The sequence below is a fragment of the Rhineura floridana genome, chromosome 21, assembly GCF_030035675.1.
Source record: "Rhineura floridana isolate rRhiFlo1 chromosome 21, rRhiFlo1.hap2, whole genome shotgun sequence".
Classification (NCBI taxonomy): Eukaryota; Metazoa; Chordata; class Lepidosauria; order Squamata; family Rhineuridae; genus Rhineura; species Rhineura floridana.
Genome location: NC_084500.1, coordinates 4,720,034 through 4,734,640, shown reverse-complemented (window position 1 = coordinate 4,734,640; position 14,607 = coordinate 4,720,034). Strand labels below are relative to the sequence as shown.

The 14,607-nt window shown below is 46.1% G+C and overlaps 1 protein-coding gene across 9 annotated transcripts in view; it reads right to left on the bottom strand.

The window, feature by feature from the left end:
* Nucleotides 1–14,607, bottom strand: part of CUX1 (cut like homeobox 1) — a 378,915-nt gene that overhangs the window by 113,331 nt on the left and 250,977 nt on the right. For 8 of the 9 annotated variants that reach the window (XM_061605172.1, XM_061605170.1, XM_061605174.1 and 5 more), the window contains 5 exons: nt 13,186–13,374; nt 9,457–9,515; nt 7,724–7,772; nt 5,848–5,947; nt 3,980–4,660 (listed from right to left, as the gene is read on the bottom strand). In XM_061605172.1, the coding sequence (XP_061461156.1) occupies nt 3,980–4,660; nt 5,848–5,947; nt 7,724–7,772; nt 9,457–9,515; nt 13,186–13,374 (1,078 nt within the window). The remainder of the gene's footprint in view (nt 1–3,979; nt 4,661–5,847; nt 5,948–7,723; nt 7,773–9,456; nt 9,516–13,185; nt 13,375–14,607) is intronic. The other variant, XM_061605178.1, reaches the window with a different exon arrangement.

Genomic DNA, 14,607 nt, shown 5'->3' with positions numbered 1-14,607 from the left:
ATGCTAGACCAGAGAGCCTTTTGGTCTGATCTGATCCAGCACTTGGGCTATTCTGATCTTCTTACCTCCTGGATTGCACCTGCCCGGGTGTACTGCTAACACTCAGTGGACTGAAACAGGACTGGGCGCGCATGCAAAGCACAGGATGAGGAAGTTTTACGAGACAATTGATTTCACTCAGGTCCTTCAACGCAACTGACCGGCCCCGTGCACAAAGCTTGCACGGGTGAGGGCTTTCCCGTTTTAGGCTCCTTTGTTCTGGGTAAAAGCAAAGTGCTGCAGTTGGGATGACGTTGCAAGGGGGGTGGGAACCTCCCCTCCCTTCCCAAACATCACTCAGCCACCATTGCCAGGGAATCCCTTTATGGGAAGCAGTGTCCCTTTTCTCTCCCCAGAAGGAAATTGGCTTCCACCACTCTCATTTCCCTGAAACCAAGAGCCAGTTTTGGGACAGGGAAGGGTCTTCAACCCTTCCCATCCAGCCAAATTTAGCTAGCACAGAACGACAGGATGTTTCATCATTCTTATTACCACAGCTGTTTTTGTGCAAGGAGTACCCAACTCAGCACCCTTGTATTAGACTTGGGAAGGGGTCATGGTTCAGTGGGGCAGCACATGTTTTGCATGCGGTAGGTAGCAGGTTCAGCCTCTTCCATCTCTGGCTAGGGCTAGGAAGGATCTGCTGCCAGTTTGCGAAGACTAAGAGTGGGGAACCTTTGCCCCTCCAGAGGTTGCTGAACTACAACTTCCATTAGCTCTAGCAAGCACGACCAACGGCCAGAGATTATGGGAGTTGTAGTTCAGCAGCATCTGGAGGGCCAACAGTCCATCTCCCCTTAATCCTGGTTTAGGCAATACTGAGCTAAATGGACCAACAGTCTGACTTGGGAAAAGGCAGCTTCCTACCTTCCTATGATTTTTACCTCCAGCCTTAATGCTCTTGTAGCTTTTCAAGGTTTGACGTCAGAAAATGCTTCCTTAAGTTTAGCCCAGTGAAGGCATGATGCTGCTTTAGATCGCAGCCGAAGCTCTGCTCACGGCCAGAGTTCGATTCCAACGGAAGGAGGAAGTCGAATCTCCGGTAAAAGGGGTCAAGGTCCACTCAGCCTTCCATCCATCCGTGGTCGGTAAAATGAGTACCCGGCATATGCTGGGGGGTAAAGAAAGGCCGGGGAAGGAACTGGCAATCCCACCCCATATATACGGTCTGCCTTGTAAACGTCGCAAGACGTCACCCTAAGAGTCGGAAACGACTCGCACTACAAGTGTGGGGACACCTTTACCTTTAGGTAAGGACAGTCTACTAAAAGAATTAAGACGTGGATCCCATAATGCATATTTGGGTTTGGGCTAGGCTGGATTAACTACACGCATTAGTATTGGCAGGAGAGTCTCCTCTCCTTGTTCCAAGGGCAGGCAAAGCACACGGTACGGCAAGGCCCGTAAAGGCCTTTGTCATGGTGGCGCTCCGTCTTTAGGATGCTCTTCTCACTGAGGTGAGCCTGGCACCAATGCTGTTTACTTCCCAGCGCTAGGTAAAGATGCACCTTTTTTTGCCCAAGCTTTTAGGGAGCGTTGAACAGCACCAGCTGCTATCTGAGTTTGTTGTCTGTTGAATAATTATTATGTCTGCCTTAGTAATTTTTATTGGATGTTTAAAACTGTTTTTATGGTAATTGGTGTATGTGGCTTGCATAGTGCGATTCGTTTTATGTTTGTTTTATGGTATAATTCACTCTGGGATCATTTACAATGAGGGCTTATAAATCAAAGGAGAATGAATGAATGAATGAATGAATGAATGAATGAATGAATGAATGAATGAGCAAGGAAGCAAGCTTTAAGCCCTTATATTTTTAGGTCCCCAATTTCTCAGCCCTGAAGCTCACTGGGGGACCATGGGCCAGTCTTTTTGTCTTAGAGAAGAGTTGTTGTAATTATTGTGGGGGGGAAAAAGAGAAATCCATGTATGTGCACTATTTCAACCCCCTTAGAAGAATGACATTATTCACAACTGTTTTGCAGCTAAAGCCAGGAAGAATTTTCGCTTGAAGAAATTAGTGAATGATTTATCTTTGAAGATGTTATGTTTCACTGGAATACAGTTGGTTTATTTTTATTTTATTACATTCATATCCCGCCTTTCTTTCACCATACATGGGGTTCTCAGGTAGTCTCGCATCCAGGCACTGACCAGACCCAAACCTGCTTAGCTTCAGCAAGGTGGTAGCCTCATATGCCTTCAGAATACGCCCTGGGCCTTCAGACCACACTCTGTTCATTTTAGATCATTAGTTTGATGACTGTCATGTAGAGCAGGTGTGGGGAACCTTTGGCCAAATCCCATCAGCCCCAGTAAGCACGGCCACCAGTCAGGTGTGATGTGGGGAGTAATTCAGCAACATGAAGAGGGCCAAAGGCTGGCAGCCACTCTCCAGAGTCTTTCCCAGCCCTGCTCTCAAAGATCCCTTTAGCTGGAGAATCTAAGGCCTTAGCCATGCCTTATAGGGAGCCAGGCCACTGGTCCATCTAGCTCACTACTGTCTCCTTGGACTGGTAGCACTTCTCCAGGGTCACAGGCTTTTTAGCAAGGTGAGGACTGAACCTGGGACCTCCTGCCTGGCACAGCCTGTGGCCCCTCCCACACAGGACATGAAGCAACGATGTCACACGGTGCATTTTCCCAGCCCTCCTGCTGATAGCCAGTGATGTGAGGCAGGGGAGGAGAATGTTCAGCATCGTATTGTCACATATCATCAGGCACTGCAGTATAGGAAACAGGGAGGAGAGGGGCAAGAAGCAGTTCTCTCTCAACTCTGCCTCTCTCAACAATGTCTAGTTCCATCTTATGAAGGAGGACATGTAGCAAAGATGTCCTGTTAGTAAATTTTACAGGGGATGGGGGTGGGGACAGTTGCCACCAACGCCTCCGTGAATGAAGGCGAACTGCCATCCTCTCCCCATCCACAACACCCACCCCAAGGCTTTCCTTTGTGTTTTCACATCTTAAAATATGTTATGTAATTCTGATGATTTTGCTTTATATGGATCTGTTTGGCCCTGAAGCAGCAGACAAGACTTGATAGTTGCGAGTCAATTTCACCATTAGGCCTGTATTTTGGGGTGGGGGAGGTGATGGATAATTGCGTGCCTGATTTGGGATCTGTTTGAAGCCAATCAGATGTTGCAGAGTGGGTTGGACCAGATTATCCAATTCTGATTGGAATGCACCTACAAAACTTCTTGCTCGCATTCATTTCAGGTTTGTTGAATGAATGCAGAGACATGGTTGGAGTCGCTACAATGAAATGGAATTACTTTGGTGCATAAGCACTCAAGGATGGTACAGCGAAGGACAGCAGTTTCTGCCATGCTGGGAACACAATTACCAACCCAGGTGAGGTCGGTCTGGTGAAAGGGATGACTCCTCCCCCTGGAGAGGAGGCAAAAGGGCTTTAGTGGGCCCTGCCCATTCCTTCAAGCAGGAGATGCCATCCCTAGTAGGAATGTCATCCATCATCCTCAGATAAACACCATGTTTTCCAAGTTCCACGCAGTTAAAATACTTTAAAAACCCTGTTTTGTAGCTGCCCAGAGAATCAGAGCAGGTCCAAGACGTTTGGGGGCCCAAGCTGGACATCAAAATGGCACCACCCCGGCACTCACACACACAGGGCACAATCCGCAGGAATGCTCTCCTGCATCGGCCCACGGAAATGGAAGGGAATGGGAACCACATCTAGCGTGGGGCCAGCACACGTAAACACCCCTCTGGATTGTGCTGTCCATCTTCCACTCTGCCATTTCACCTTGACTCCCAGCAAGACCCTCTCCAGCCACTCGAAGAATAATTGGCATCCAAGGTGAACACCAAATGGACCTCATCAACCGCCTGGTGCCGGAAGCCCTTTTGACGGAGCCTCACATCTACCAAGAAACAGACACTGAAAGGAAAGCTGGCGGCTAGTGCCTCACTCACCTCTTTGCCTGCCCTGGATGCTGCGCAGCGCCAAGATATTCTGCTCGTCGGACAGGAACTGCTTCATCTTATGGAACGGCTCCTTGCCTCTCACAGTGAGCTTGTTCCACGGCTTGGGCCGAGCCAGTATCTCGCTTACGGACCCTTGCGAGAGTCCCAAGACATAGTGTCCGAAGATCCGCTGCCCGATGTTGTGCTTGATCAACTGCTCTTTGACCTGACGTGCAATTTCGGCCGTGTCAATCTCCTCGCCTTCCGAGGCGCTGCCAGTGCTTTCTGACTGGCTGGGGGATGGGGCCATGCCGTTGACATCCGGGCTTTGTTGCAAGGGGCTTTGGGAAGAGATGGAGTTTGTGCTGTAGGGACCTGCTGAAAAAATCATGGTTGTGCTTCCCGCATCCTGCATTGCCTTGGAGTAGAAGGACTGCATAAGCTGGCGCTGGAGGAGAGAGTTTAGTGCAAATTTTCCCGTAGAAGCCAGGGGTAAGCCGGAGCTTGCCAAGGACGAGCTGAAAAAGTCTTGACTTAAACCCGTTGGTGAGAACTGGTGTGTACCATTAGTATTGGAAGCCTGCTCCCCTGCATTGCGGGGCAACTGAGGAGGAGGAGGAGGGGAGGAGGCCGGCAAAGTTGCATGACGCTGACTCTCAGGCTGGTCTTTCCCTTTTCTCCTGGCTGACCCTACAAGGAAGGTCAAACATAATGCATTATGGGGGATCAAAAGGGGGGGAAAAACCAAGACCAAAATGCAGAGTTTGCCCCACAAAAGGGAAAAAAGTGCAGGTTGTGTTTTGCTTTTTTCATGTTTTTTTTTTTTAAAATAAGGGCCAATGAAGAAGGTGGTTTGGGTTTTTGTTTTTGTTGTGTTCTTTAAATTTTAATAAGCCAAACAAGGCCCCCAAGACAAACAACATGCATTTCATGTTTGCACCTTTCTTGTATGTTGCAGCCTGGAGAATCCCCCCTTCAAACATTAAAGTAGAACAATGACATGAAGTGCAGTTATACAGTTTTTTAAAAATCATAATAATAGTCTTTCATTGAACACAGAAAAAAAGTATTCCCTTTGGTACCCCCTCTCCCATTCAAGTCATTTCATCCCCACAACAGACCTTGGTTGAACTCAAATGCAGCAAACATTTATAAATTCTAGATGAAAGTCAAATTAGAGAAAACAAATAATGCCAAAGAGTAGCTCAGACACTATTGGGAAAATGGGCTCACCACCCGCGTGCGTGATTTACACATTTGTCACCAGCTCCAGAAACCCAAACCGGGAAAGCACATCGAAATTCCACAAATGCACGGAGTCCACCCATGTATTTTTTTAAAAAAAGTGAGACACACCCCAACCCCCACCCCTGAAAGAAATAAACATCAGAAACTGAGATGCACCACCTACGGAAGTAAGATAGCAGGGATTCAGACTGACATACTCGCTAAGTATACGAGACAACCTACTTTTGTAATCCGCTTTAATCTATGTTCTGGGAAAGGGCTGATGGTGGAGAAATTAGTACCACTGTCAGGTTTGCTACTGACATGGAAGGCAGAATCCATCACTGCTCATCACAATATTTGGAAACATTTCTCCTGCCCAACCTTCAGACTCTCTCTGAGGTCTCCAAGTCTTATTCTATTATATACAGTATAAAGGGTGCAGGGTGAGGGGAGGAATGAAACACGATTCAAGGTCCTTGCTCTCCATTACTCGCTCTGTCACGCACTAGCGTTGGGCTCAGGTCTCCCTTTCCTCTCCCCGTTCTCGCCTTCAGATGAGCAAACAAAGGCTCACAGCCAAAGGAATACATTTCTTTTCCCTCATGCCCACACCACCACCACCTCCTCCCGCCCCCCAATCCACTTACCACTGAGGTCACTGTTTGTGATCCGGAGCGTGGCGTTCTCTGACTGCAGCAGACGGTTCTTCTCCAGCAGCAAGACCTCCAGCGGTTTGGAAGCAGCATCCTACGGAGAGACAGAACAAGGGGCTGGTCCAGGGTTAACCGCCAAAGAGCCAAGGGTCTGAGCAGTGCCCCACAGGGTAGAATCTAGGAGGGTGCAAGTGTTGTGCGACCGGCATCCTAGAATTTGCCACCCATATTTTGGTATGATTGCCACCACACTCTCTATAATCTACAGCAGCGTGCTGCTTTGTTTTCTGGTGCAGGGTGCTTATCAGCTCTGGAGATGTATTTTAAGTGCTCCATTAATCATTTTTCTTTACACCTGTTTGCCTTTAGACACAGCGCTATCGCAGCGCATCTTCCTTGAAAACACTGTGTTTCAGTGCTATGGAGAAAATGGACAAATTAAATCAGTCACAAAAGCTGACCCTTCCCCTTTCCCAGCGCACAGCTCTCCATCATCGAAACCCACTGGAAATAATAAAATGCCTGGTACACAGAGAAGCAGCTTCAACTTGCAGTAAAGATGCCAGAATCCAATTTGTAACCTTTGATCTGGCAAGATTAATATGTGACAACATCACAAGTTTCAGATACTTACCCTCCCTCCTCGCCGGTGCCCCACAAAGGTTTCTTTGTTCAATTGTGTGTTTAAGGAGGTTTGAAATTTTGGGGGCTGGTTACAAGTTCAACACATAATACATGTAAAGAGCCAGTGTAATGTAGTGGGGAAAGTGTTGGTCTTGGACCAGGGAGAGCTGGGTTCAAATCCTCACTCAGTGATTAAGCTCTCTGGCAGTGTACACACTCTCTCTCTCAAACTGAACCTACCTCATAGGGTTGATAAAATGGAATCATGCACCACCACCCCACAACGCTGGAAAACTGTGGGATAACATTGCAACAGACTTAGTTTTGTTAATTATTGTTCACTAAAGGGTCCACACACTCACATGGGTGGAGAGAGGTGTGTGTGAGTTGCAGCCTTGGTAGATTTTACTGACTAAATACAGACAGCTTCCAGATTTTTCATCTGTATTTCATGGTAGCAGTTCTCCATACTGAACAGGATCATCTTTGTTCATTTCTCCTTCCTGAACTAGTAAATGTGTGCAATGTTGGATATTGTTGTATAAATTATTGGCTACTATTTGTAGCTCCCTTTAATATATGATAATATCCACAGGCCTCGCTCAGGAATCTTTGCAATCCCTGCACAAGGCAGGGGCTCACCTGAGGGCCGTGAAGGGAGCTTGTGGCTGAGGAAAGACTTGAACTCCTAGGGACCTTCTGCTTCACTCACGCATTCATTTTACAATCTTTCCATGCCGCTTTTCTATCACCATATCAAAAGCGGTTTAGAATCGAAATAACAACAGAATTAAAACAGCCACCGCCACAAGAAGATCAGATACAAAGCGGAGCAAACAATCCAGTTAAAGGAATAAGCAAAACCAGAACATCAGCCACAAATTGCTCAATAACCCCCCCCGGGAGGGGGGGGGAGAAGGTCTTAACTTTTCCTCTGAATGACAGAATAGTTGGTGTCAAATATTTTCTTTAGCTTGTTCTGTTATTTCATTTTTCCTTACCATAACCATGCAAGATATAGGTTTGTGTGTTGGAAATGAAAACTGACAAGGCACTCTCAAGATCACACAGTTAACTCCCTGGTTGAGCAAAGATTTGAACCCAGGCCTTCCAAGTCAAAGCCCTTTACTCAAAAAACCTCAGACTCTTAACATGTTTAAAAGTACAGGCACAGCCTTTCTCAGTCCAAGATGACATTCAGAAATGACCTCCTGGCCCCCAGGAAACCAAAATCAACTCCCATTACCTGCATGCTGGAGCCATCAGATGGTGCAAACTCCATGGATTTCAAGATGCTGCAAAAAGGCAGAAGAAAGTTATTTCCCCCTACGTCCTTTCATAACAGCTCTTCTAATAAGCATTAACATTGTAATTTTCAGCTCTCCAGGAACACCCTGATACCTTTAACAACTGTTATTTGGAATAATATAATCTGATAATGAATATAGAATAACTATTCACACTAGTTATCAGGTAAGAACATTTTCTCAAATGTCCTCTAAATCACTGCATAACGCAGTCCCCACTAGGCCCATTTTGAGCATAATTTAAAGGCTAATAAGGATATAACATTTTAAACTGTCAGAAACAATCTAAATGTATGTGCGACACTTGAAGGGAAATATGGGAAGCAGAAAACAAACTGTAACAAACCAACAAAAACAAGGAATTGCCATCGTGGTCATAATAATGCCTATGAAATGTGAAAAATAAAAACATGCAAAATATCTCAGCTAACAGCCTTGGGCCCCTACTGAGAGGAAGGGAGAGATATACATCTAATAAATAAACAATGTTGCAGGCAGCCCTGGGCAGGGATGCAGGCAGGTATCATTCCGTCTGCATATTTTTTTGTCTTTACAAATTTATAAACTGCTTCACAGCCTGAAGACATCTAAGTTAGCGTGCAGCAAGATAAAATACAAGTTCTAAAAACAATGTCACCATTTCTACAGATATACAATTAATATTTCACAAATAACTGGTCACACCTCAGGAAAAGCCTTCTTAAATAAACGTCATGACATTAGTCGCCTGGTCTGATTTCAACTAGTAAGTAATTCCAGAGGGCTGGAGCTGCAACACTAAAAGCCTGTTCCAGCACAAACCAAGCGCACCACTGGCTCATTTGGTAGTCTCTGCAGCATTCAAGCAAACCAAGCTGGTTTTCACTTCCCAAACTAATAAATGACCAAAAGGTAGTTAATCCTTTGATTTTGGAACTCTGAATTACTGCAATCTCATCTCAAAAAGGGAAGCCCACGTATATTACATTGCAAACTTTAGGGTTAAAGTGCATTCAAAAATGCCTATTTTGAAAACAAAAATATGGTAAGAATGTGACTTTCAGGAGGTTTTTTAAAAAACAAAAAGCACACAATGATGCGGAAATTTAATTTATGAATGAATGAATGCAGGAGGAAGAGACCATGGGGCTGGAAATAGCCTGATCTGTCCAGCCTTTGTCTTGGGGCATGTTCTAGGGTGTCCCCTCAGTTTACGATGGGTGTCTGGGAGGCTTACTGAGCCTAGCCATCCATCTAAAAACAGCTGCCATAATGCTCAATGCCATGCTCCTAACAGCTCCTACAGCTTGCAGACTTTTGAGGAGGTAAAGCCTTTCCTAGAATAGAGTCAAAGGTGCAGGAGGAAGCTCCACCTACTTAAACTTCTGTCCATCAGTGATAGTCAACAGGATACTAACCTAGGTGGAACGCTGGTATAGCTCAGCAGGACTTTTCTTATGGAAACTATTATTTCACAATGAAACTGAAGTTCCTGAACATTAGTTCAGGGCACTCACAACTCTCAGATTCCTTAGATGGTGGTGAAGTGACAGTGAAAACCGTTTAAAACCACAGACGTGTCCATAACTCACTAGGTAAAAGATACGTTTTTCCCTTGGCTGCCACGATTTAGTTCCCGGTTCAAAATCATCAGAAAAGCAATGGCTAATCTCAACCATCAAGGTATACTTACTTTAATTCTTTCTTAACCTCATCATAGTCGGCTTGCACCTTCAGTTTTTCTTCCAGTTGCTTAAAAACAATAGAAAAGGCAAAACATTATTTTGATTAGATTAAAACGCTGTTGTCTGGCCTTCACATGGTCCACCACCCACCCATCCACCCAGCTCCAATCCCATAGCTGCACAAGCTATGTCCGTTGATCAGTCAACGTGTAGAATATCTATTGATTTAAATCATTATTTGTCCTGTCTGTATCAGAAAGGTAGAAAAAATAAGAAGAATGGTAAAGCGTTCTTATATTGGCTCAGTCTTCAGTGCTTTGGTTATCTTAACTCAGTAGTCCTTATAACAACCCTGCAAGGTAGGCTGAAAAAGCGTGTGCCTGTGGGCAGGGGGAGGTGGCAAAGCTGAGGGGAGGGTCCTTGCTTAAGGTCACCTAATGGCTGAGATGAAATTTGAACAGGGGACTTGCAACTTGTATCTCTCCACCACTATACTACTCTAGCTCTTATCTCTACATATAGAGATATGCTGGGAGGAAGGGCGGGATATAAATCAAATAATGAATGAATGAATGAATAACGATTCCTTTTCTTTATATTTCTAGTGGGCTACTGTGGAAGATAAGTAGCTGCCTCTTCCTCTGAGTCAGACAATTGGTCCATTCAGTCAATTCCCGTGTACCTTTATTTATTACAATTGTATCTCCACTGAGCTCAAGCCAGGATATCCGGTTCTTTCCTCGCTTTGATCCTTACAACAGCCCTGTGAAGTAGGTTATGCTGAGAGACAGCCCAAGATCACCCCTCTGTCATGGCTGGAAAGAAGCTGCGTGATGCTGAGCCAGTCCATGGGTCCACCTAGCTCAGTACTGTCTTCACTGACTGGCAGCGGCTCCTGCAGGGTTGCAGGCAGGGAGCCTCTCCCACTCCTGTCTGGAGATGCCATCGGGGGTTGAACTGTGATCTTCTGCATGCCAGGCAGGCGCTCCCCCCCCCACTGAGCTCCAGCCCTTCCCAGGTTTGAACCTGGGTCTCTGCAGTCCCAAGCCTTCCCCAACCCGGTGCCTTCCAGATGTTGTTGGCCTACAATTCCCACCATCCCTAACCACTGGCGACACTGCTGAGGCTGGTGAGGGTTGATCTACATCTGGAGGGCACCAAGCTGGGGAAGGATGCTTGAACCACAGCGCCACTGGGACTTTCAAGGTCTCGTGTGTGCGTGTGTGCGCGCGTACTCACACACGGTAATAAAGGTTGGTGCCGAAACGCCATGGGGAGATTCAGTCCCCAGCATCTTGAGTTGAAGGATCTATGGGTGTTGGGAAAGACCTCTGCCCTGAATCCACTAGACCAGGGGTGTGAAACCCTTTTTTTGTTGAGGTCCTCAGTTCCTAGGTGGTAATCTCTAGGTGGGGCCACATTCTGGCAGTGGCTGGAGACGAAGACAAACGTGTTTTGAATTAAAGATTGCCTTGCTTCAATTTATACCACACCTCCATTAGATTAGAATTCCCCTTTAAACAAGACAACAATGCTCCAGTACTCCTGTTGTAAATGCAAATGGACTGCCTTCAAGTCAATTCCGACTTATGGCGACCCTATGAATAGGGTTTTAATGAGGCTGAGAGGCAGTGACTGGCCCAAGGTCACCCAGTGAGCTTCGTGGCTGTGTGGGGATTCGAACCCTGGTCTCCCAGGTCGTAGTCCAACACCTTAACCACTACACCACAATTTAGTTACAATCTAAAGGCATGCCATAGAGTCTGAGGAGGAACGTGGCAGCGGCCAGAGGAAGGGTGGGATCAAAAATTAAAAAATAAAGGAAATAGGCCATTATTTCCTCATATCTCTCTGACCTGCTACCTCACCTCTCCCACCCATTCTCAGCCTCACAGACCATCTCCCCAAACATCTTTGGCCCATTCCCGAGACGGAAGCATTTTGCATTCAAACAAATATGATGCCCACCAACGCAGAAAAAGGGGAAACCTACAAACTGATGCATAGAGGGAGGGACTTCTCCTCCAAAAAGGCCTCTGAGAGGGACAATGGTGCCTTCCCACTCTGTGTGCGATCTGTCCTTTTATGTACCCGAATGCCTCCCCCTGACTGCAACAGTTGTGGAAAGAGATTAGCATAGTAATTGTCTGGAAGAACCCAGCAAAATGCAAAGTGGAACAAAAGGTTCAAGCTGTGAGACAATCTGGAGGAACTAATATCTGGCTCTAAGGATCGACTCAGTTAGTTTTCAGACAAAATAAAAGGCATGTTTCTAATGTCACGCAAGGTCTAAAAATACACCCTCTGGGAGCTTTGGAAATGATGCAGTAGCTGGAGTGGGCTTGGGGAAGCCGATCTCATGCAGCAGCTCAGAAAAAGCCACCTGATCAAGAAGCAATCTAAGTTTACTAGCCTACTTAAAAGGTATAAAGACTGAAGGAGATAAGGCAACCAAGGTCCGAAAATGTGTCCTCTCCCAGGTTCTGTTTTTAAGGCCTGCATCAAATAATTACATAATATTTTTGGATGGCCCGCATTCAAAAGGGAAAGTGGCATCCCTTTGTGTTTAACCCCTTTCCTCATAATAAATGTAGCGGCTTTGATTCTTGCTGTCGAACCAGGAGATCCACGTTAACAGCGGACAACCAATGTTATGCTGACAGTAAAAGCTCCGACTGTCTTTCTCACCCATAATCCAATGATGCTGCCAGACAGGGCAGGCAAGACTGGCCAAAATTATAAAGGCAGCTTCCTCTGGTACATGACCCAGAGGTCAGGGGTAGTGAATGTGTTTAGCTTGCAGAAGATTCCAGAAGCAGCAATGGCAATTATCGTAACAGACCTGTTTCAAATCACAAGATGGGCTTTGTAAAGCATACTGTTGCTCATAACCTCTGTTTCCTAATCAACAACCAGTGAGCAGCATGAGCTCCTTGAGGGCTAGGAACATTTATTTGTTGAGCAAAGCAGGATTCTAACCTGCAGGAGGGGCCCAAATTGCTGGATTGGGGAGGCAATGGAATCCATATGAACCGGTATGGTGAAGTGGTGATCAGGAGTGGACCAGGACCAGAGAGACCCAGTTTCAAATCCCTGGTAGGCCATGAAGCTTCCTGGGTTACTTTAGGTCAGTCAGGATCTCTCAGCCTACATCACAGGGTTGTTGTGAGGATAAAATGGGAGGTGGGAGCACACTGCTTTGAGCTCAATGGAGGAGAGAGGAGGAATATAAATGTCGTAAGTACAAACACCCTTATGCCCTTTCCCTTGCTTTAGCAATATTTCCAACAAAATGGATCTGCGTCTTAAATGTGATTCCCTAGAAACCACTGCAATAAGTCCAACGAGAAAGTGTCACTTACATTGGGAGGATAATTAAGGTTAAAAATAAATTAACTTGCAGAGCTGGAAGGAGCTCGATAATGCTGCACCAGGAACAAAGAAAGCAAGAGCACTGCAGGCATAAATGGCTGCTTGTCACTATGCCTCTATCCTACACATACGGATCAGAGTCACCGGGGAAAGGAAGTGGGAGAGGGCTATTGTGGTGAAGCCCTGCTGGAGGGCTTCCCAGAGACACTTGGTTGGTCACTGTGGGAAACAGGAGGCCAGATCAGACAGGCCTTGGGCCTGATCCACCAGGGCCCTTCTGATGTTCTCGTCTGCGCCTCAGTCCCACCCCAAAAGAAAGGCAGCGCAAAGTGAGCAGAGCACCGTGCATGGGGGTAACACCTTACTTTGAGGGTGCTGTTCTTGGCGGTCAGCTGCTGCTCAAGCTGGGAGATCTGGCTGGTGGAATTTTCCCGGAGCTTGGTGAGGCTGCCTTGGAGTCTCTGCACATCTTCCACCAGCTGAGCTATTTCGCGCTCTTTTGCAGCCAGTTCTACTTCCAAGCTGGATCTGGTCAGCACCTCGATGGCCTGCTCCTAACAGACAAGGGGGTGGGACGGAGGGAGAAAGAGGAACAGAGAGGAATCCACACACTGACAAAGTGGCATGGCAAAGAATACCTGTGATGCATTCAAAATTATGGTCGAGGCAAGAGGTTAACGGACATAGCAGAGAGAGGCAACTCAAGCCTCAAGAGAATCTATTCCCCTCTCTTGTTTATTTTGGTTGCTTCTGAAAGGCATGAAAAACTGTTGGTTGAAAAGGGTGGCCAAAATATTTCAAGCTTAATAGGTTACATTACTGAAATGCTCTCTACGAGGGGCTGCCCTTGAAGCCAGGCTGAAAACTTCCATGGATCCAAAAGCAATGGCCAGGGCCTGGAGAACAGGGCATGTATTTCCAGTCCTTTTCTGTTTCTGTTGGCTATCTATTTGCTTCTGGGCTTCAACTCAAGAGCTAGCCATCATCTTTAAAGCCCTAAACATTCTAGGAGCAAGGAATTTTAAGAACTGCCTTCTCCTGTATGAATCTGTCCAAGCGTTGGCTTTGCAGGCCTTTCCCCTTGTATCTTATCATTGATGGACATCTGCTGGGTGAGCACAAGAGACAGAAACTGCGGTGGTGTCTAGACTCTGAAATGCCCTCTATGAGGTGCTCTTCCAGAATATCTCTTTATCTATGAATAAGCATGCAACTTCTTGTTCTGTTTAATTTGACTTGTACGCTTTAATTTGCGGCAGGATCATACAGTTAAAGACATCTCAGCCGACTGATCGTTTGAGTTCTAGTTGATTAAGCGATCAATTATATTTGCACATATTTCCTGAATCAAGAAGCATACTTTCTTTGTAGAAGATGCATGCTTATGGTGGAGAAGGCTTTGTCTCGGATGGGGCATTCCCTCCCAAGAGGAGAAAATGCCTTTTAAAGATTGGGCGTGCCATCTGTGTTGTTTTGTTTTGGTTTAGGTTATATTAAATATCTTTTTTGAAAATCTACTTCCTCTTTCCTCGGGGGCACCTTTTGAGTTTATTGATTTTGTTAATAAGAGGAAAGGGGCTACATAGAGCTGATTTTCACGTATTATTACTCAATAGCCAGCCATGTTTTGGACTATAGACTCTTAGCAAATTTGCCTGACGGGCCAAATAAGGTACTGTGATGGAAAGTGGGATTCCTCCAGATCCTGCTGTTTCCGAGCAGGCCACAGCGGGCACCGCATCAACAGGTCATTAATGCAGTTCTGGGGGCGAGTGCTGGGGCTGCTC